The sequence below is a fragment of the Musca autumnalis genome, unplaced genomic scaffold, assembly GCF_047663935.1.
Source record: "Musca autumnalis isolate F117 unplaced genomic scaffold, ASM4766393v1 scaffold_3, whole genome shotgun sequence".
In the NCBI taxonomy this organism is placed as follows: domain Eukaryota; kingdom Metazoa; phylum Arthropoda; class Insecta; order Diptera; family Muscidae; genus Musca; species Musca autumnalis.
Genome location: NW_027411866.1, coordinates 103940333 through 103964501, shown reverse-complemented (window position 1 = coordinate 103964501; position 24169 = coordinate 103940333). Strand labels below are relative to the sequence as shown.

General features: G+C 34.4%; 1 protein-coding gene across 1 annotated transcript in view; it reads left to right on the top strand.

The window, feature by feature from the left end:
• The first annotated feature begins 4373 nt into the window (after nt 1-4373).
• fz3 (frizzled 3) overlaps nt 4374-24169 on the top strand; it is a 63193-nt gene continuing 43397 nt past the window's right edge. Inside the window, exon 1 of the mRNA XM_073973346.1 lies at nt 4374-5810. Within this exon, the coding sequence (XP_073829447.1) occupies nt 5547-5810 (264 nt within the window). The 5' untranslated portion in view covers nt 4374-5546. The remainder of the gene's footprint in view (nt 5811-24169) is intronic.

The following is a 24169-nucleotide window of genomic DNA, read 5'->3' as shown; positions in this document are numbered from 1 at the left end:
TGGTGGTCCGAGTCGATGTTTGCTCCTCGGAATGATCGCATGTACGATCAATATCCTTCGATGAATATCCTTCATCTATCACAACGTGATTAATTTGGTGTCTTGTTGTTTGATCTGGTGACAGTCAGGTGGTCTCATGAATGTCGAGATGCTTAAATCTGTAACTGTAAGTTCACACTTCGGACATTCGAAAGTTTTAAAACTAATTGATACTCGTCTTGAATTAAATGGAAGGTCTTGCGTAAGCGATTATATGTCCACTACCTTCATCTTTGACTCCTTATGCGTTATCCAAGTAGGGACGCATGTGCTGAGTATATATCTCCTCTGGACGGTCTGGCAATGTACACAGACGGTTCAAAGATGGAAGAAGGCACTGGTGCTGGTGTCTAATGTGAAAACCCACTAAATTAATACTCATACCAGCTTGACAACAGCTGCAGCGTTTTTCAGGCGGAGATTCGATAGTCAAGCGGCCCTCAAGGCTCTCAAGTCATGGACCATTAACTCTCGAGCTATCCTTGATTGCAGGAAAGCTTTGCATGACATACCCGATATCGTAAATCTATGTTTCGTTTCGGGCATTATTAAAATAATTGGAAACGAGGTAGCAGATGAACCAGCTCGAGGTGGCTCTAAGTCTATTGACCTTCCAGTTGATGAAACTGTCCGGCCACCAAAGTGATACAACATTGGCAAACTTCGTGAGATCTTCAACGAGGAGGCACATGAAAGATGGCGTTTTGGTTGCAGGATATCCAAAGCAATCTGACCTGTGGTCTCTCGTCGTTGAACGACCTCTCTCCTCTCACTTGATAAGTTAGGGATGAAAGTCGCTGTGGGGCTTTTAACATGTCTCTAATCTCTAACTTCGAAATGGGATGACAGTGGCTTTGACTACTGCAAACTATGTTTAGAACATCTACTCTGCAGGTGTGCCTTTTTGCAAACAAGAAGACATCGAATACTGGGTAGATATGAGATTGATACTCTGACCTAACTCTCAAACATAGATCCCATTGTCCTACTCAACTTTACCAAACACCTATCGTGGCTTTGTAAGAGTCTCTAACATAATTCTCTTCTTTATTTGAAAATTTTGCCTATTTTAGGCGAAGATCATTTTTAGTATTATTTTTTTAATTAATTTCTCATTGGAATCGAGCTTAAAGGAAAGCCGATGATTGGAACCCACATACCCACCACAATGTGCCATGACATGTTTCGCCTTTGGTAAAGACTCCTCAAACATATCGGATGTGGGACGTCCGAATTAGGCCCAGACATTTTTGCATATTTTGCGAGCATATGCAAAACCATATTCAAAAATTTATAGAAGGATTTGTGGTCTAAATATCCCAATGAAATGGCTGACATTAAGTCTTCGTTGGGAGTATACAACTTTCCACCTAAAATTTCTCAGTATAGGTCCACGTCTTCATATAGCCCCATAGAGTGGTACCTCCCGATTTCTGGTATTTTAAAGGTTGTGGTTTCAACATCGCTCCGAAATGGCGAAAATTTGGTATTAAATCTTCCTTGTGGGTATGAAAAGTTCCACCTGAAAATTCTCTGTATATGTCCACGTTTTAGCCTCAATATCCCTCCGAAATGGCTGAAATTTGAATTTTTAAGTCTTCCTTGGAGGTATAAAACTTTCAACGTCTTTATATAGCCCCCATAGAACGGTACCTCCCGTTTTCCGGTATTTTGAAAGTTGTGGCATCAATATCCCGCAGAAACGACTGAAATTTGGTATTAAGTCTTCCCTGGGGGTAAAAAACTTTCCACCTAAAATTTGTCGGTTTATGTTCCGGCCCTCATATAGCCCCCATAGAACGATACCTCCCGGTTTTCGGAATTTTGAAGGTTGTGGCTGTGGTTATACATTTCTCTATTTTATTGATTTGTCTGAAGAGAATTTTAAACAGAAAACATTAACACACAAACATTTTTGTACCTATTATTGCATAAAGTTTGCATATGCACATATTTTTTTGCATATGCAATTATGCAAAATGCATAATCAGAAGCCAGTCCCAAAATTTGAACTGAATCGGACCAAAAATAGGGGTTGCATAAAATTCCGCTGTCTAATTATGAATGAAAAGTATGAACAACATTGGTAATACTGTTGCTAGTGGTAGCACTTATCAACAACTTTATTTTGGTTGGTTGGTGGTTACTAATTATAAGCATTTTAATTTTGCCGATTTTTGTCGGTAACCAACAAATGCGATAGAGAATCCCACTACAGAACATTTAACGGGTTTTGGTCTTTACTTGAGATGAATGGGGGACCAAGATAAAACTTGGGCGCCACTAAAATTTCTGAATATTCCATGTTTTGGAATAATTCTAATGTACTGGTATTTTCGAATGATATCTTTCAGCGCTCGCACAAGGTATCCAGCATGCAGTTAGAATTAGAATACCTAGACAGACTGGCTCGGAATGTTGGACTGGAGATAAATATCTGTTTTACTTGAAATACAAAATCTATCAAAATAATTTTTGGACTGCTACTTAGTATCCTACTGATGGATTTTATAAAATTATATTGAAAGGAGCGAGCGAAATAGCTATTAAAATATCAATATTCTTATGAAATGTTCTGATCTATGTATTACACTGTGCAGCAGCATTTTTGGGGGGTGGAAAATTTCTTTTAAATATGAAAGTACTTGATGAGTATACTAAGAACCCAAAAGGAAATTTTCGCCATAGGTCAAGTTTCTGAGATATCGCGCGATGAAGTTTTTGATTATTTCCCTATAATACTTCGTAAAATAGCTCCATATCTCTATTTGGCGTTGTTGTAGCTTCACTTTGAGGTAACATGTCTTCAGTCAAATCGATTGGCGAATCTTTTTGTAGAACATTTCATTCTTCTAACTCAATGCCTTTCATGTCCTTTTCGTCCTTTATTTCTTGAACCGTAGTGAAAGTACCACAAGATGAGATTTTTCAGCATCCGAAGATTCTACAAAAATGTTGATCAGAAGATTTTAGCTACGGTTCTCTTTGACAGCTAATCGATTCTGTCACATTTTCATTGTCCTTTTTGACATTTAATCGGTTTTGGTTCAGAAATAAACTATGTTTTGTTTTTCTGTATATTCGGCATTGGTTATTTATTGGTATGTAGACATAACAGTTGGTTATTGCTTATGTAGACATCTGGGGTGCTTCTGAAATATTTACCACAAATAGCTCTTGTAATGGTGAACACGTTAATAACAAATTTTCTTTGCGGATAGATCCGGTTATCTCAATTTTTGATCCGGATATTCAGACATTAAAACGGATTTTTGAACTGGTTTTAAGTAACCGAATAAACTTATATGTATACCGTTAAAAAGCTTATAAAGTTGTCAATCAAATTAAATTAATTCGTTTCTGAAAACTTTGTTAGTTGCAGTTCTAGAACAAAAAAACCGATTTCTTAAACCATTTTTAAGGAAAAATATCAAAACGCGCAAATATGGAGATCAAAGGCTGGGGGGCGAACAATTCTTTTTGGCGATGAAAGTCGATGAAGATAATAATACGAACGCGGAAGGACAGTTACGCCGTAGGTCAAACTTCGGAGTTATAGCGAAATGAATTCTTTCTTGACAAACTATACATACCTACATGACAAAAAACAAGCGAAATTTGATCGCGCCATAACTCAGAAGTTTAACCTACGGCGTAACTGTCCTTCCGCGTTCGTATTATTATCTTCATCGACTTTCATCGCCAAAAAGAATTGTTCGCCCCCCAGCCTTTGATCTCCATATTTGCGCGTTTTGATATTTTTCCTTAAAAACGGTTTAAGAAATCGGTTTTTTTGTTCTAGAACTGCAACTAACAAAGTTTTCAGAAACGAATTAATTTAATTTGATTGACAACTTTATAAGCTTTTTAACGGTATACATATAAGTTTATTCGGTTACTTAAAACCAGTTCAAAAATCCGTTTTAATGTCTGAATATCCGGATCAAAAATTGAGATAACCGGATCTATCCGCCAAGAAAATTTGTTATTAACGTGTTCACCATTACAAGAGCTATTTGTGGTAAATATTTCAGAAGCACCCCAAAATTTCCTTTTGGGTTCTTAGTATACTCATCAAGTACTTTCATATTCAAAAGAAATTTTCCACCCCCCAGACTTTGAGTTCCATTTTGTGTCACAGTGTTATCGATTCCTTCATTACAATTGATTATCCCACAATATCGACCTACTGTGGATACCATTTGTTTCATTGCAATTGGTCGCACATTGCAAGTTGGAAAGAACAGCCGGTTACTGAGCAACATGTTCGATACAACCACATCACATCGAACATAATACAACCCGACTAAAAACCAACAAGCACATCAGCAAACCACAACAGTTCGACATTGTTCGTCAATATCTCAACACCAAAAGAGGGATTACGCGCACGTTCTAAAACGGAAAAGCGGGAATTTCAAATGCCGATTTTCGATGTTTATAATCAAATGCTACTGAAAAAAACGATATAGCAAAATAATGGATTAAAATTATAATAACAGTACAAAATTTAAATAATTTAGTTCAGCTCACAGTTGGTGGTTTATGGTTTGAATTTGTTTTTTATGCGTGTGCGGCGGCGGTTTAACTCTTTGAGATTTAAAAAAGTCACTAGCAGAGTAATATGACAATCTGACAAACTACTTATCTACCTACCTACTAGCTTAGCTAAGTGATCTGCTTGATGAATATGATCTGATGCCGATTCAGCCAAGAAGACTCTTTGTCGGTATTGTGTGTGTGTTTTTGTAATGAAATCAATCTGAAAGTATGCATTACCGCAGCACTCAATTCTCCTCCTCCTCTAATCGAGACATTTCATTTGGATAATGCTGACGATCAAAAGAAAAGTGTGTACGTTTTTTTCGGGATTTATGTGCGCTAGACAACATCAAAAGATGATGTAAACAAAACTAAAAACAAAAACAACAAGTATAAGAAGAACATCAAACAAAAATCTTTGATGTTGCCAATGAACTGAATCGTTGAGAAGATTCTGTATAGCTAGCTAGCTGGCTGGTCTCTAGAAAGATATCAAAGAAACAAACAAATTGTGCCTTGGTGCAGTCAGGCAAATATAAGGAAAACTTGTCGAATATCAATAAAACAAAAATAAGTGCCGGGAGTGCGGTTCTCAAAGAAATTGAACGTCGAGTAGTTCAAAGTGAAAACGTTTTTTTGTTTATTTATGAAATTATACAAGATCTGAAAAGATACCGGTCTCTGTTTGAACGAGCGAACGAACAATCATTCCCATTGTGTTTACTTAAAAAGTTATTAGCCAAAAGCAACAACAACAATAATAACAAAAAAATAATAATCTTTATAATAACAAATTAAGGTTTTTTGATGATAATGATGATGAGCTTTAAAAAGTGCGGAATTATGTGTAATAAAAAAATTTAATAGAAGAAAAAATAGGCCATTCAGTTCGAGACAGAAAAAAGAGCCTCTTTGAAAGTTAGAAAAAAAAAAGAAAAAAAAAAACAAAACTTCACTACTTCAAAATGGCAATTAATGTCTTCACAATGAGGCTAATGACCCTATTTGGGGCTATTTTATTGTTAATGGCCTGTGGATGCCAGGCTTCTAAGCTTTCGTTGCCCTTAACTGGCAGCAATCATCAGTTGACCTCGTCAACCATACACCTAACCCCCAATGGATTACAATGTCAGCGAATCACCGTATCAGCATGTCATGGTGTCGGCTATAATATGACAGCCTTCCCGAACTTAGCCGGCCACACAAATCAAATGGAAGCTGAACTAAGGGTAAGTGGCAAATGTAAAAATGTTCGGAAATTCGTCTAAGGAACCTTGAGTTTCTACCAGGTTGGAAGATTTTTCACTTATCGAGAGGACAACATATGGTGCCTAAATTCATACAAATATTCTGTATTCTTAAAACTGGCTTTAGTATTGGTCAAATTTTAACAGATGAGGTTTGTTTACTAACGAAATAGTTCAATTGAATGATTCATTGAAATGAGCGTATGAACTAGATCGGTCAATAAGTTAATTTTATTGTTGTCTTATTAGGACGAAGGTCATTATTTATGAATGTTTTTAATTAATTGAATTTGAGCTAACATGAGCTAAGGAGTTTGTATTGAAAAAGTGAATTTTAATGAATTCCCACACACTCAACCAAGATGCTACGATCGTTTCGCTGATGGTAATTAAGCTCGTCAGGCATATCGGATGTGAATGGCTAAAAGACAAATGCGGCGTTTGATAACTTATATTTATACGGGCATTATTGTAAATTTGCAGATATTTTAGTGCGCAGAACAATGAGCAGTTACTGAATGAATCACATGCTTTAAAAGAAACGTGATTCCAACAACATTTGAAACTAACGAACGGAATGTTCCTTTGATCATTTTTTCAAGTTTCCTGGTGTTTATGAAATTGGTCATCAGATTACCATTAATTTAAGAAGTTCTTTAAATTTCAATTTATAGTGATCATTGCTATTAACTTCGTTGTTGCTACTGCTTATAACAATTGTATTAAAAATGGCTCCCAATGTACATGGTTAATACATCCTTTATTATTAAAGGAAAAAATCGCCAACAATTGCCCATTTTTCGTTGAACTTGAACGTTTCTTTGATACATTGTTGCTCAGTGCTTTTGCAGCATAAGTTACATTGGCGCCCAAGTTTAGTTTGTTCAAAGTTTCGGGGTGGTTATGAAATCGGATCAGATTACCTTTAGATCAAAAAGTTCTATGGACATTCATTTAAAAATATTTTAGCTTTCAAACTTGGTTATTGCTTTGGTGTAAAAAATGGTATTCTAAATGGCGCCCAATGTGGATGGTTATCAAATAAAAATAGCGTCCAATGTAAAGGTTAACACATCCTTCATTTTAAAAAAATCGCCAAAAAGTCATTTTTCGTTGAACTTTAATCTTCCTTTGATACATTGTTGCTCAATGTTTCTGCAGCTTAAGTTACATTGGCGCCCACGTTTTAGTTTGCTCAAAGTCTCGGGGTGGTTATGAAATCGGATCAGATTACCTTTAGATCAAAAAGTTCTATGGACTTTCATTTAAAAATATTTTAGATTTGGTTTATAAAAATGGTATTTTAAATGGCGCCCAATGTAGAGGTGCCAAGTCCTTTTTTATTAAAAGAAAAATCACCAATAATTCAAGAAATTCTATGGACTTTCATTTTAAAATATTTCCACAAATATTTAAGCTCTCAAACTTGGTTATTACTTTGGTTTATAAACACTGTATTAAAAATGGCGGCCAATGTAGGTGGATATCACAACCTTTATAGTTTAAGGAAAAGTCGACAATCAGTACTAATTTTTTTCTCAAACTTAAATGTTCCTTAGACACATTTTTGTTCAATGTTTTTGCAATGACGCCCAAGTTTAAGTTTTTTCTATGTTTCGGTGTGTTTGTGAAATAGGTCATCAGATTATCTTTAATTCAAGAACTTCTAGGGACTTTCTGTTAACAATATTTTCAAAAATATTTTAGCTCTTAAACTTTGTAATTTTTTCTGTTTATTACCATTGTACTAAAAACGGCGCCCAATGTGAATGATTATTAAAGCTTTCATTATTAAAGGTAAAATCGCCAATAAGTCCCCATTATTTTTTAAACGTGTATGTTCCTTTGATATATTTTTGTTCAATCTTTTTGCAGTGTAAGCTACATTGGCGCCCAAGTGTATGTTTTTTCAAAGTTTTGGGATGTTTTATTCACGAAGTTCTATGAATTTCAATTTTAAAATATTTCCCAAAACTAGCTGAGATCACAGACATGGTTAATGCTTCGGTTTATAAAAATTATATTTAAAATTGTGGCCAATGTAGATGGTTATCACATCTTTTATTATTAAAGGAAAAGTCGCCAATAAGTCCCCATGTTTTCTCGAACTTGAATGTAATCTGGATTGACGCCCGCCCAAATTTTAGTTTTTTTCAATGTTTCGGGTTATTTATGAAATTAATTCAGAAGTCCTATGGCCTTTCTTTCAAAAATATTTGGGTCATTGCTTCTGCTTATAAAAATTATACAAAAATGGCGCCCAATCTTTCATTATTATGGGATAAATCGCCATTAAGGCTCCATTTTTTCTCCAACTTGCAAAGTTCTTTGTAATGATAGTAGTTCTAGCTAAATTAGAAAACGTTACGACTTCGGCTCCAAACTTTAATTTCATGCTGTCCCCTATTTTTAGGCTTCATAGCAACTAAGAAAGCGAAATAATGATTCACAAAATATCAATGTTAGAGTGATTCGTTCCTCCTCATGTATGGCCTAATTGTCCATGTAAGATTAGCTGGATATTCAACCACATTATTTGATAGGAAATGAGATCAATTTTTTTCGTTATGTCTGCTACCACAGCTAATGTATCCGCATAAAACTTAGAGGAGTAGAATTAGAAAAGACAATGAGTAATGATTACTTAACACGCTTGCGCGAACGTATATTCTGTATAGAGCAATAAAACTAGGGGCGGTGTTTTATTGCTTATCTAGGCTTTTTACATTCTGGCAGCAGTCAACGGTGATGGGCAAATAAATAGCAATAGGTTGAGAATCATAATGGTTTTAGTGCCCAAGTATGTTTGGACAACGTTTCAGACAATTTTGAGACGATTAAGCTATGTCCGTGCGATCAAACAATTTGATCACAATTTTGGATCTCGTAAAAAACTATCCAAATTTAGTTTAAGTGCAAGGATGGGTCATATCCGTCCACTCCTTTGGATACCTCTCCCACAGAATATTCAAAAAATTTCGCCAAATTACGAGTATATTGCACACGGTTCAGATTTAGCACTAAGTATAGTTACGGCCGATTTGAGGTATTTGACGTATTATGTACGGCCAATTTGAGGTATTTGACGTATTATGTATGTGTACCTTCGATGAAATTTAGAAAATGTGACGGTATTTCGTCAAGAAATAAGTTCGCCAGCTTATTTCGAAAACGGTTTAGATTCGGATATGGTTTTCATACATTTTTCAGTCCGATTTGAGGCATTTGATGCACCAAACACGCTATATCTGTCCAATTTTGACGAAATTTAAAATAATTGACGAAATTTGGTACAGAAATAAGTTTGCTAAATTATATCGGAATCGGTCCAGATTTTAATATAGCTACTATATATATTTTAGGCCACACTATGTCTGACTAATTCTGAAAATATTGAGACGGAATTTGTTATAGATATGTGTTCGCCATTTTTTTCGAAAACGTTTCAGATTTGGATATAGCTCCCAAATATATTTTTGTCCAATTGCATTTATTTGATGCATAAAAGCCCCCATGATTGACTAAATTTTAAAAATTTTACTGAATTTTGACTAAAAATTATTTTACCAAATTATTTTGATATGAATATAGATCAAATATGTATATATTTCGCCCGATTTCATGTATTTCACACAACATACAGAAAATTGAACAGACATTTAATTGGTCTAGGTTACTTAATTTGGTCTAGAAAAAATTTCGCCAAATTATATTGAAATCGTGATCTTTGCGGCAGATTGTAATCGAGGTCCCTACTACGACGATGGATATTTTAACTGTGTAAGTCCATATTCCCTGAGATAATTAAATCAAAATTGAATTTATTAGCAAAAAGTCGACATTTATTCGGAACGTCTACCATAATGGTTAAGACGGATTTCCCCAAGAATGTAGTTGAAAGGAACGATTCCGCGAAATGAACGAACAGAACCATATCCAGCCCACTCGTTTATATCATTCATTTAGTCAAAGTCCATAATAGAATGGTGTCATAAAATTATGCGTCCTTCCAAAAAAGGCCACACAATTCTAAAAAACCTCATAAATTCATATTGTTTTGGGAAAATATTTCGGTTGTGTCTTTCTCTAGTTCAAAGGAACGATTGTGTGAAATGAACAAACAGAACCATATCAAGTTTATTCGTTTATATCGAGTTCCACACTAGAGAAATATTATGAAATTACTATAGTGGGTAACTCGATCTAAGAACGCCTAATTTCATGATATTGCTTCAATGAAACCACTTTAGTGTGGACATTACGTCGTTAATTTAGCTCCCCTCGTTCAAATACCTTTTCCAGTTTATTAGGTTGAACGAGTAAATATAGTTCTGTCAAGTCATTTTAGAGATGCCATAGTGTAGAAAAAAGGAACGATGAGAATAGTTCGTTTTTGTTTTTGTGTTAACATCATTAAGGTGGTGTGTCCAAAAGCTAATATCTTGCGCCTCGATCGGGATGTTTATCTTAATAAAGAAGAATATATAATTTCAAATAAAAATAATTCTTTCTATAGTGTATGTGCGAAACATTTACTTTCTTATCATTAAGTATGTTAAAACGACTACTGATGATAAGAGGAGGAAGCATGAACGATATTTACAAGAAAGTTGTAGACTGAGATATAATATTGAACGAAAATGAGCCAATGAACTATCTGGATCCTTTTAGTAAACGGAATAAAAAAGATCAATCCGTTTATTGAACCAGATTGCCCAACGCTAGGAGCCAGTATTCGATCTGTCCATAGACGACTATTGACTACTTATGACGAGAAGAGGAACTATGAACGATATTCACAATAAAGTTATAGACTGAAATGTAATATTGAATGAAAATGAGCCAACGAACGAAATGAACGGGGAATGAACTAGGTCCATGGTACTTTTCCGGACAAGGAACAATTGGAACTATATCCAGCCCATCCGTCCATACAGTTCCTGTCGTCCATATATTTTCATTCATTAGTTCACCTCCTCTCTTTAATTTCACCCTCACTTCGATCTTTCTCGTTCATTATTTGGAACTATATTATTGAGCTAGTTCCTTTTGGGGAACTAGATTGTCAAACTTTACAAAAAAGTATTGTTTTAAATACATAATATGAGCTAATAGATATCCACAGATCGGCAAATATAGAAAAAGAAGAAAATGCTATTTTATTGATCCCAACTGTTGTTGGGATGTTGGCAATACATGATTTAGATCGGTCACTCATCCTCACATATAATAAAGTGTCAGTCAGTTCACTGTTTTATTTTTGTATACAGTTGTGTTTTTGCCGCCTTTTATTATTGTTTTTTGTTATTCATCTTAGAGTCCAGCTATTTCTCCAACTGTCCGTACTCCTTCAAGTTTTTTTTTTAATTTTTATTCTTATTTCAAACGCCAGCCAGAAAAAAAGTGTTTGCGCGAATAATGCCATAGCTTTGTTTATTACGCTTCTCTGTTAAGTTTTAGTAGTTTTGTTTTGGTATTCATAGTTTTTTTTTGTCTTAGATACTGCTAAAGTTTTTGTTGAAACTCTGGTGGTATTGCGGTGGTTGTTACCAGTTTTCATATAAAAAGTGCGGCTTTTAATGTGAGTTTCTTCAAGTGGCCTCAAAACATGAAGTAAAAAAAAGAGTTTTTTTTGAAATTTAGATCTCTTGTCTTGAGATAAAATTTGTTTTGTTGTTAGTTCGTTCGTTTCGTACTTGCAAAGCTGCTATGCGATGGTATGGCAATAAAAATAATTCTTAGAAGTTACGTGTTTTGTGATGTTTATTACAATTTTATACTTTGCTGATTTTGTCTTTGTTTTTCTGCTTCTTCTTTGTTGATGTGGGGCTCTGCTATTTTGATAGTTACACTATTTTGAATTTTACTTTTGTTGTTGTTAGTTTTTCAAGTACTTTTTATGTAAAGTTGATGGGTTTGTTCCATCTTTAGATTAGAAAAGAATGTAAATTATCAGGTTGCTGCTATTGTTGGAGTATGCGGTTGAGTGATTAGGGCGAAAACGTTTTATGGAAACGCAGAAATTTGTTACAAGTTGTAGATTCTAGAAGTATGAAATTATTCGGAATAGGGTTTTAAATTTTCTAAGTCTAAATCAATAAGGCCAGCAAAATTATCGAGGATTTCCCCCATAATATCCATGTCAATGATAAGACCCCCATAAAGAACTATTCCCCCTCAAACACATTTATAAAAAAAATTTGCTTCCAGTATAGATATGACCTCAGCTACTTCCCCTTTTTTGATGCCTTAATCCTCATAATATTTTTACATACATATTTTTTGTTTGTTCAGTTCCAGTATTTTGCATTTTGTAATAATTCATCCCCTACCCAGAAACTAGATTTATCAACCCCTATGATCAAAATTGCTTAATATTTTCCCCTTTGTTCTCCTCTTGTAACTGGGGAGGTTCATTCAACTTACACAACAGCAGAAAACTGATCTTTGTCTACATTCCATCAATAGAGACTTCTCCCTTATTGTATCTCGTAATTTGTTTAAACAAGAATTGGGAGAGAGGGAGCAGCGATAGTGGTACACAATCTATTGCTATGATAAAAAAGCAAATATGTACATGAGAAGTGGAAAACAAAAACAAGAAAAAAATGTTTAAGTATTTTTTAATTATGAAAATGCAAACAAGTGTATGAGTATGACACCACAACATTACTGATAACAATGATGTTGATATTACAATGACAACTTCACTTCACATTGGAAGTTGGAGTGGGGAGAGAGAAGTATCCGCCCCAAGAAAAAGTACTATTGAATGTCTTGTAAATAAAGTTATCTCCAAACTGGAGTCAACAATCAATAAACAGCTCCATTTAATTGATTTTCAATGTAAATGGGGCTAGCACTTAAATTTGTTGATAAGAAAAAATGGGAAGTGGTGAACATGAGGATCAGAGCCAAAGAAGGTGTTGATCTAGAGTCACATTGTTGCATCGTTCTTTTCTCATTTTGCCATGATCGACCAGTTTGTTAGGCATGACGATCAATGCAAATAAATTTCCGAACAAACGAAATACGGTCTATATTGGCATATGAAAAAAATTCACTACCAAAAAAATGTTACCCAAAGCCATAGAGCCTTAAATAAATGAATGAATATGTAATTAAACGAACTAAGCTAACTAACCTAAAATAAATTCTTTACGATAACTCAAAAAATATGTACAACTTGTTTCTGAATGCTGTTCGATAACAAAATTGTCCAGTAAAAGAGAGAGAGAGTTGTTAGAGATTTTTTGATAGCTGACGTTCTTGCAAGTTCCTACAAAATCTTGTTCGATAACATCTGCAATTTTTCTTTCTTGAGAGAGTAAAATTCACTGAGAGAAGTTGCTGCAACTTGCTGAGTAATTTTTACTACATCAATATCATAACACTATATAGTTGTGTAGTTTATAAACGAACTAGTTCAAAGAAGCTATTCAGTGAAATGATCAAACGGAACCATATCCAGCTCATTCGTTTATACCGTTCATTTAGATAACCTCCTTCCCTACGTTCCTTTCGTTCATTTAATGAGCTTGAACGAGTGAACATAACTCATTCAGGTCAATTTACTTCAGTTTTTCTGGTAGGAAATGAACGATAAAACCTTTTTTATTAATTTCGTTATTGTTTCCTGTTAACAAAATCCCATCGGTGAATTAAAAAATAAATATTTTGTTAATTAAAATTATATTATATTCAAATAACTTTTTCTATAGTGACTGATTGGAAAGTGGATATACGAAACATTTATTTCCCTATATAAGATTGACAAAACGACTATTATTTATGAAAAGAGGATAAACTGAAATGTAATATTGAAGGAAATGAACGACATGGTTTCTTTCGGTGAACGGAATGAAAACATATCCACTCGCTTAATGAATGAGATGATATGATGATGCCGATTTTTAAAGGGAAAAATTTGAACGCAGATATTATGCACGATCGTGAGTGTTCTTCAAATTTTACAAAAACAAAAATATGCACGGCTCACAAATTTTTCGGTAAGCGTGACACGAACGCTTGAACATGCGTGTCACGGTCGTGCATAATTAATGTATTCAAAAATGTTCGTTTAAAAATCGGCTTTTTTGAGAAGGCATAACAAAACATTCGCTCATCTCTAGTTTATAGTTTCGGTAACTGCGAAGGGTGCTCGATAATTTTCTGACCTAACAATGAAAACGCGAATATCTAACTTCAAAAAATTTAAAACATGGTTTTTGAACGCGATGAAAATCGTTTTCGTTTTTTCTTGATGTGAGGAAATCAAATGATGTCATTGGTTTCCAAGTCAGGGCTGTACGGCGGATGACCCATCAATTAAACGTTTTGTCCGATCAAAAAGGCGCTGGTTTTGAATCGAGACTTCTCAGAAGACTTCAGGCAAACTAATTGTAGTGTACCACTCAGAATTAACCTCCTACGTTCCTCAAGACGTATAGTAGCCACATGTTTAGTTTAGTCGAAGAAACAAGCGACCATTTGCTCCGAAATTCTTCTTCCATGATCAACTTTCGTTGGATTTGGCTCATCTTCAGAGACCTCCACGGTCGATAGTTGTTTTGTTTCGGGCTCATACGCATAGATCCCAAGAGCTTTTTTTGAGCGATTGTCAAATTGTGCTGGATCTAACGAGAAAAACTCATCTTTGCTGCCAGGTGTTCATGCAGATAGTGGAAGTAACGCCCAAAGATGACTCTATTTCACGGAATATAGCATGGCGATCTTGCATTATCTGTTCACGCACGGCTTAATTTTGTTCTGGCACAACGGCCGTTTTTGTAAGATGCAATTGAATTCATTAAACAAGTTTTTCATAGTACTATAGGGTGGTCCTTTATCGACATACAACAATTTAATTTGATCGTTGCACTCTTGCCGTGATTAAGCACGTCGAAAGCTGTGAAAAATTAACGGAAGAAAATGTTCACAAGTAAAGTCCATTTTTTGCAAAGTGATTTTTTATATATTTATTAGTCAATGGAATTCATTATCCTTACAGACTAAGATAACATAGCTTTATTAAAAATAAAATATTATACTATATTCATAGTACTTCATACATCAATGAAATCATACGTCAATGAAATCTCATTTAGATTCTTGAGATCATGACAACCAATATTCCACAAATGTTAGGGCAAAAAAAAAAAAATCAAAAATTTTCAATTTACATCCCCCTTCTCCCTCCCCATTCTTTAAGTGGTGTGTGACATAAAAAACCAATGAAACGCCAACCTTATCACTTGGAGAAAATCAAAGAAAAAAATTATATTTTTTTCAATTTTTTTAATTTGTTTATTTTCTGTGGCGATAAAAGAAAATTATGATTATTTCATTACTATGATTATTATTTAATTTTTTCTTATCTCAAGGCGGTCTCTCTTTTGTTTTTGATTTTATGTTAGGCCGAGTGACAAAGTTGGGCGCTTACCAACTAACGACGATGGAACAAACGAACGAACGATCGATGGTATGTACGGCTGTCTAGCTGTCTGTCAAAATGCTGGTGGGTAGGAGGTTTTTGGTAAGGCTGGTAGTAACTTGTTTGTAATAGCAAGCAAACACCCAAGTGAACTAACGTACCAACCAACCAACCGCCTAAAGCAAGATTGATGATGATGATGACGGCAACCGTGGTGTTTGATGGTATTTTTTGGTAAATGTCTTTCACATAAAACCTCTTGGGCCGGCCTACTGTGACAAAGTGATAGTACACTCGATCACATACCCACCTTTGCCTGCTTCTATCGTTTTACCAAATATAGGCTATATATATGACTAAAGGTGTTTTCTTCCCTTTACCAAAAAAAGGTTCTTCACCACTTATCAGTTGGCCAACAAATTTCGTTTTCAATTTGTGTTTGGTTGGTGTTCTTCTTTTGTTTTGTTGCTTCCCCCATTGAAATTTGATTGTCATTAATTTTCAAGGGATTATGATTTATCATTTCATGCTTTAATATCTTTTTTTCATTTCATTAGGGGTTTACGAAATTACGTTTAGGTGCTGCTTTGGGTTGCCTATGGTGAGATTGTATGTAGGGTTTTTGTTCTTTTTTTTCAAAGAAAATTTTTATAATTTTTCACACTTTATGCTTAAATGTAATTATGAACAGTTTACCAAAGGCTTAAGGCAGTATTTTCGAAAAAATAAAATAAACCGATGAACTTCAGTTGAAGAATTTGGAATACAAATATTTATGTTGAAGGTAGAAGCAATAGGATACACCTAAAGAAAATGATATGGATAAATGCGGCAAAATTGTTTTTAGAAGGGTAGTTAGGGTCGTTTTTAGGTCTTTAATATTGAAGGGCTCTAAGAAAAGGCCCCTTTGGACGGCATTCTTTTAGGAGACGTCCAAAAATCAATACTGCCAAATTGAAAATGATTTGAATAAATGCGACAAGATTTTTTCTACATAAGTAGGTAGGTGGGACCCTTCTAAGTCGTCTATACTACAAAACCCTTTAAAAGTTATTCTTTGGACGATTTGCCTCTCTAAAAATACTCATTTAAATCAATTCCGCTTCTGTGGAATTTCTCTGCTGGTTGGTTTTAAAATGAGCAACCTGCTATCAGTAACTGTCTCTGCGCAGGCTTACTCTCAAAGTTATCTTTTATAGTTTTTTTTTTTTTTTGCTGGTACCCTTAGCCACGACGCCACTGACAATTAAGTATAGTATGAAATACCCCCAAAAGGCAACAGAAGAAAAATAAAGTGAAATAAAAGGCGTTAACACTAAGAACCCCAAAACATAAAAGAAATGAAGCCTATGCAACAAAACCCCCCAAATGTCTGTCTGACAGAGTAACAGCCTCCAGAGTTCGACTTGGAAAAAATTAATGGCTTTTGTAGTCTAATATGAATAGCAAGCAGAGAGAAAAAATGATGTATTCCGACAAAGCAAAAGAAGGGGGTATTCCTAAAATGCAGCAGTTTTGTGGCAAGGCAACAACAAACAACAACATTAACAATGGCCAAAATAAGCTGCAGCAACAACAATTTTATGACATAAAAGCATAAAACCCCAAAAACAAAAAAAAAGAAAACACAAAAAAACAAGTCATGTCAGCTAAGTTGCAAAGCCTTTTAAAGAAGGCATACAACGATGAGTAGAAGAGACCCATATTTTGTAGCAGACAATAACAGACGGTAGTAAAAATAACAATAACAACAACACACATACATTGAGTAAAATGCAAAATATGCAACAGCCACAGTTTACAGCTTTTGGAACAACAGCTCAAAAAAAATCTGTTCTTGGTTTTAGTATTTTTGTTGTGTTTAGAGCGCCCGAGCCGCCATTTCAAACCAACTTAGTTATAACAGAAATGTTCGGGACAGTGAGGGGAGAAACTTTATGTTTTTGTTGCATTTGTTTTTTTATATTTAACAATCTTTTGCCACAGAATTTTAATTTTCGTACATAACTTTTTAAGGCGCTGAACAACAACAGGAGGAGGAAGGACGGTATTTAGTCTCCCTCTCAGTCTGTTAACCGATACACCTTTTATGTTAGCAAGATATTACAACAACTAAATAGGGATCCTGCTGAGCCGTCTTCACACATACATTGTGGAACAAATGCTCACTCATTCAATGGCATCAGCCATCCATCCTTTCAGTTGCCTTGATAACAATGCTGATGAGTGTGTGAATCTCAAAAACAGTCAATGAGGAGGAAAAAGGTGCTAATGGACTTTTTCTACCACGACAAACTGTCGAAACTCAGAAAAGTTGCATGGAAAAACGAAAACATTTCAAAAAACGTGAATGAATGGAAACATTAACATAAATACGACTAAGAAGAAATGCTTCGAATTTTAGGAAATTTATAGGTATACCTATAAAGGACCTCCTAAGGACTCCTAAGGAAGGACCTCCTAAGGACTGCCTTAGAAGTCCTTTACAGGTGTTCTATAGACAGAAGAACTTTAAAAGGTCCTTTACAGGTCTTCTATAAACAGAAGACCTTTTACATTTCTTTTATAGTCAGAAGTCCTTTTAAAGGTCTTCTATAGACATATGACCTCTTAAAGTTTTTTATAGACTGAAGACCAGCTAAAGGTATTCTACAGGCAGTAGACCCGTTAAATGTCTGCTAAAGGTCTCTATGGACAGATGACCTTTTATAAGTCTTCTATAGACAGAACCTTTTGGAGCTTATACAGGTCATCTAGAGTCATAAAATCGTTTACAGGTTTTCTAAAAACAATAGGCCTTTTACAGTCCTTTAGAGACAGAATACCTTTTGCGGGTTTTCTATGAACAGAAGTCCTTTTACAGGTATTCTATAGATGGAAGTCATTTTACAGGACTTCTATATACAGAGGACATTTTTTCAGGTAGCAGAGGTCTCCATTAAAGTGAAGACCTTTGCAGAGCTTTCACCTTTTTATACCCTCAGCCTTTAGACCAATGAGGGTAATAACACTTTGATATGACCAAAAATGTGTCTCATCTACATAATAGTTTTAGACCACAAGTATGTCTGGACGCAATTCGTTTCAGACAATGTGAAGTCGATTTAGCCATGTCCGTCTGTCTGGTAAGCACGATTACTCTCGAACGGATCATCCAATTCGAGCCAAATTTTGTTCTTCGTAATATTTTGCCCAAACTTATTTCAAGTTCGAAGATATCAGTCCACTCCTTCGAATACCACCGCCACAAAAATTGAAAGCATTTTCTGTAAAATGATGTGAACGATATCTCTCCAAGAGAGCAATCGATTTGGTCCAAACCTTGCACATCGTATTATTGGTTCCAGATATAATCCGGTTCGAATATGGACTATATCGGTCCAATTCCACAAAAAAATCGGAAAAAGTGAATTTTAAGAGCTCTCTCGGATCGTTTTAATTTTTGTTTGCAGAACGTTGTATTCACGGTCGGTATTACGACGGTACACTCTTTTCGGGCGCAAGATAATGGACTACAAGGTCTAAGAAACCCTGACGGCACCAACTAAAATGTCTAATCCGCAAGATAACTCTCGCAGAGAGTTTCTGATTGGACCAAACTTTGTACATCGTATTATTTCAGCCAGTCATGTATCAGGTTAAATTCGGAAAAAGTGATGTGAAAGAGGATCTCTCGGATCATTTTGAATTTTTCCAGTAGGTTGTCCTGAAGTATGCCTACAAAAAATTTTTGGAATATGTCATTGGTGGTTAGCGGCTATACTATAGCCCCACATATGATACCTACAGATTCCACGTATTTTGAAGCAAACTCGTGATACAAAATAAATCTATTTTATATACGAAATACATACTTATTGTGTTTGTTTCTTTTTTTGGTAAGAGGCTGAGGGTATATCTCCGTCAGCAAAACTGACTGATACTTTCTTACATGATTTAGGTTGATTTCGATGAATTAACTTCGATTGTTAACTTTTAACGAAATTAGTGACCCTTTCTTTCTGTTATGAATTGATAACTGTTTAGCAGGTTATTAGTGGTTGATTTTTGGATATTGTCATAAAAAAGGCCTTAGCCAATACACACTGCCTGTTGGCTTCTGCTGTTTTAGTGCCTTTAAAATACCCTTACAAAAATGTTTTTCTTATGAATTTCATTTTTAAGAGCATTCTTTTTTACGTTATTTTAATGGTCTTTGATTATGATGTGTGTTTGTGTGTGTCTGAGTGTGTAACTCCTCTCAACTTCGTTGCGGTTATTTTATGTTCGCTGCTATCTATTGTTAACTCAAAGTTAATTGAGCTGTTGTTTTGTAGTATTCAGTGCTCAATGCTCATTATTGTTTTTTAGTACTTCCTGGTATTTCAAAAAAGGGTCTGTGATGAGTATGGCGATGATGATGTTATCTTTTTGGAACTCACAAAAATGTGTCTAATCATAATTTCGGTGAAAACTATTTATGTAGCTGCCTGCTCGAAGGGAGCAATTACAACAATTATTTGTTCAAAGGAGACCGCACTTAATGAGTTTTCGTGGGGAGAAATTATGAAAGTATTTCAGCAGATGTGAAATATAAAGGCAGGACGAGCAAATTGGAAAAGAAATAGGAAAATAATGAACAAAAAACAGTAATATTCTAAAACATTAGCTGAGACTTGAAGTGTCTTACCAGCTGATCCAACGTTTCAAAACAAAATTGCTTTATAAACTAAGACGTCAGCTGATTCAAACCATTCCAGGAAAGTGTCTCATCATCTGATTTGAATATTTCCCAACCAATCAAAATAAAAAAGTATCTGATACCTAAACAAGATAGTTTCAAAATCACTAGGGCCTAGTATCTTATCCGAACAACGTTTCTCAGGCATTGCCTCGTCAGCTGATTCCGACGCAATGTCGTTTCATTAGTTCTGGCGAATTTGCCTCATCAGCTGAAGCATTTATGTCATAGAGGAATGAATGGTATATACAAAGAGATTGTAGTGTGCTTCTTTTTTGTAGGTGTCGCCCTTACGGAAACTGCTTAATCTTAGCACTCAATTGCACAATGTTTTGCGGTAAATTGCAATATTTTGTTGAATTTGTTTATATGAGGATGTAGATCTGGCCAAAGATTATCCCCATGTTGTCTTTTATCAGAATAAATAGTTTAAAATCTATAGTAACTATAAATAGAACCACTAACTCCATCTACCAAAATTCGAAAAAAAGCTGAGAGCAAATCTATGTCTATACGATTCATTAGTCTATGTTTATATCAACAAAATTCTGATCAGCTCTTTCTTTCCCCCTATGTTGCTCTCGTTAAATTAACATGTCAAATTTGAAATAAAAAAATACACATATCCATTATCATTTATTTAATTAATTATGTTGTTGTTGGTAATTAACACTTTGCAGTCGAGTGGCAATAAACCTAAAAACTAACAAAAGTGACAACACGAGAAAACAATTTTTCGAAAAAAAAATTACAAAATATTAAAAAGACAAACCGGCAACCGGCAAATCCACACCCACCTTAGTAAAGGCAATTCCATCACGCTTGATGGTATCATGTAACACCGCCACCGCTGCATATCGCCATACATGTGTGACATTAAAAGAAAAATTATTTTTCGTATCCCAAAGCAAACAATATGTTGTTTCAATAGACAAATGGACTAATGGACCGACAGACAGACAGACATATGTACGTAGCGACTTACTAAGTATGAAATATGACGAAGACAAAGATATCAAACGGCAGAACGGCAAAAAAGAAAGAATTGAAAACAAAATAAACAATCAAACAAAACTGAAAAATAATGATCGTCGTACAAGTAACCCGATACAACATCACATAGTTACGATGAAACAAAAAAATTGCTTTAGTTGCTGCTGAAGAATTTTGAGAAGGTGTATGTATGTAGCGTAACGAAAACGAAGACCAATATTAAGCCGACAATAAAAATACACCCACAAAATTTGATTTCACTGCACGCAGAGAAAAAATATTGTTGGAACAATCATATTCTAAGAGCAAAATAGTGTATTTTAAAATTCTTAAAATATGTATTGTTGGCGCAACAATATATTTTGTGTCATCATGTTTGCTAATAAAAAATATATGGTTGAAACAACAATATATATTTTCAGATTTTTAAAATACACTATTTTGCTCTTAGAATATGATTGTTCCAACAATATCTCTTCTCTGTGTGTGGGAGGAAAATTCCTACAACTAAAGGATTGTTAGAAAAACCGCCTTAGATTTTTTTGTAAACGATAAATCATTGAGGCTGAACTGCCCTAATACTAATCAGCTGTTCAGATTTTGGAAGATCGGCTGATTTGTTTGTTTGATGTTTTTAGGATTATTATTATTTAAAGAATGCTACATATGGTCAGTACTATTATACTCGGCAGAAACATAGACACTAAAAACAGCAGACGAGAGAAGACTGCACTCGTTTGAGATTTGGATATACCGACGGATGTTGAAGATATCCTGGACAAATCACATCTCAAATAATGAAGTACTGAGGCGAATGAATACCGAAAATCAAATTATCAGAACTATAAAGACGAGAAAAACTGCTTATTTGGGACACATTATAGATATATAGAAATAGAAAATATAATCTCCTCCAAGCTATTATAAGAACCAAAATTGAAGGTCGCAGACTGAGAAGAAGACGAGAAATAACATGGATGAAAAACATTCAGGAATGGACAGGACACCAAGATGAAATAAGCCTTTTAAGCGCCGCAAGAAACAGAGAACTAGCTATAATTGAATAAAATGTTCTAACTCTATAATATGTAATTAAATAACTCTGTAATAATTAACATTGTATAATCGCTAATATCCGAATACGGATTTGCAAATAAAGAAGAAGATTTGAAGAATATGTTAAAGGCGTTCTCTTATCTCTGCTAATATCCTCGAGGATATATACTCATCGAATTGGTTCCTTTAAAATAAAAGAAATATTTAGAAAAAATGTCATATAGTGGAGCTTATTTGGAGTAAATCACATATATACATATGTCGACATTTCTATTGCACAAAATTTTAGAACTACAAACATATTTATGGGGATTTCTGAAAGAAATCGGACACTTTTTCAAGTGGTTTTTGATTTCCTTTATTTTTAGCTTTGGTGATGCTGTCCATCAGCAAAACATTTTAGTATATTTTTATATTTTTTGACTAACGGTTCCAGAGATATCGCGCCTTGAAAAAGTCTAATTCTGTAAAAACTATATGCAAAGAAGTACTCATAACTTCTTTAATATTGGTAAAATTTGAAAAAAATCCTTTATGTTTGTTTTATCAGCTATTTAACAAAAAATAGGGAAAAATTTTGCTCATCGAGTTTGGAAATGCTCATAACTTCTTCAATATTGGTCCAATTTGAAATAACCTTTTGTTGTATTTTTTGTTGTTTTACCAGCTATTTAATAAAAAATGGGGATAAAGTTTGGACAATGGGTTTGAATGCAATTTTCCCACTACCAACTAGGACATAAAATGTTCGTAATTGATAGTAGTTTAATACAAACATAATTCAAGAAAATCGAATAATGCAATCATTGCTAAAAATTGATTTTAAATATTAAATAGCGAAAATTGCACTGTGCATTTTTTTGAAATTGGACCAATATTAAAGAAGTTCTGAGTATTTCGTTGCATATAGTTTTTATAGAATTCTACTTTTTCAAGACGCATTATATCTGGAACCGTTAGTCAAGAAAAAAACAACAATCTGAAAATATACGAAAATGTTTTGCAGATGAGCAGCATCACCACTCAGAAATCCCTTTATGTTTTCGTCCTAAGGAAAAATTCCTTCCATAATTGGATTTTTGCAAACAAACAAAAATATAGTATTATTAGTTAAAGACAAATCATTGGGTGTTATCTAAACTAACATGTGCACCACCATCTGTTCTTTATTTTGTCAACAAAAAGCTCGCTTGCCGACAGTAAGCGTTGAACACACAACCCTATAATTTGTAGACCGTGCCACCGTGCTCATAACTTAGTAAGGAGTAATATAAGTAGGGTTTTGTGTTTACATTACTTTGTAATGGGTTACATAATGACTAGCGGATCCGAATTTGTGCTAGGAATCAACTGTTTAGTGGGCTAGCAGATCAGCTGATTGACAATTGGGGATTTTAACAACTGTTATATGAAAGGTGCGTTCTAAAAAGATTTTTCTTCTAATACACATTTTTTCAGGATTAGATTAAGAACAACAACAATAATAAACTGTCGATTGTTGAACTAAAATGTCTATGTGTTGAAAATGTTTGAGTCATAATAGGTTTGCTAGGTAATGATATAATAATTAAAAACAAAAATGATAAACAATATTTATTAAATTTTTTTCGAGTGTATCTATCACATTGCCAACAATCGGTAGACAGGCAGTCAAGCCTAGCTAGCCCAACCACTCAGTCAGATTATTTGTAATCTTTGCCGGCGAATAGTTTTCTTGCTTTTGGATGGCAATGCATTTTGCGGTCATAAACTTTATTTGTTGCGGCATTTTGTCAACATTCAACTTAAGTCTTTGGCTGTCATTTATGTATGAATTGTTGTTGTTGTTCTTGTTGATATTATTACCCATGATATCTGGCATGATATCGTACAATTCATTGTTGTTGTTGCTGTTGTTGTTATTACTATTATATTTACTAGTTCTATTGTTGTTGTTTGGCTTTACGCCTTGTCCATGTGCTGAGGCGGCGGCGTTTCGATGGGGTAGCCCCCAAAAACGTTTAACGTATGTGTATTTGTGGCATTAGTCTCGTGTTTTTATTAGTTTTGTTGTCATTGTCCCCTGTATTTTTTAATTTTTGCGGCTTTATTTGTCGTTTGTCATTTCATATGAAATAAGAAAAGAAGTGTCAAAGTGCC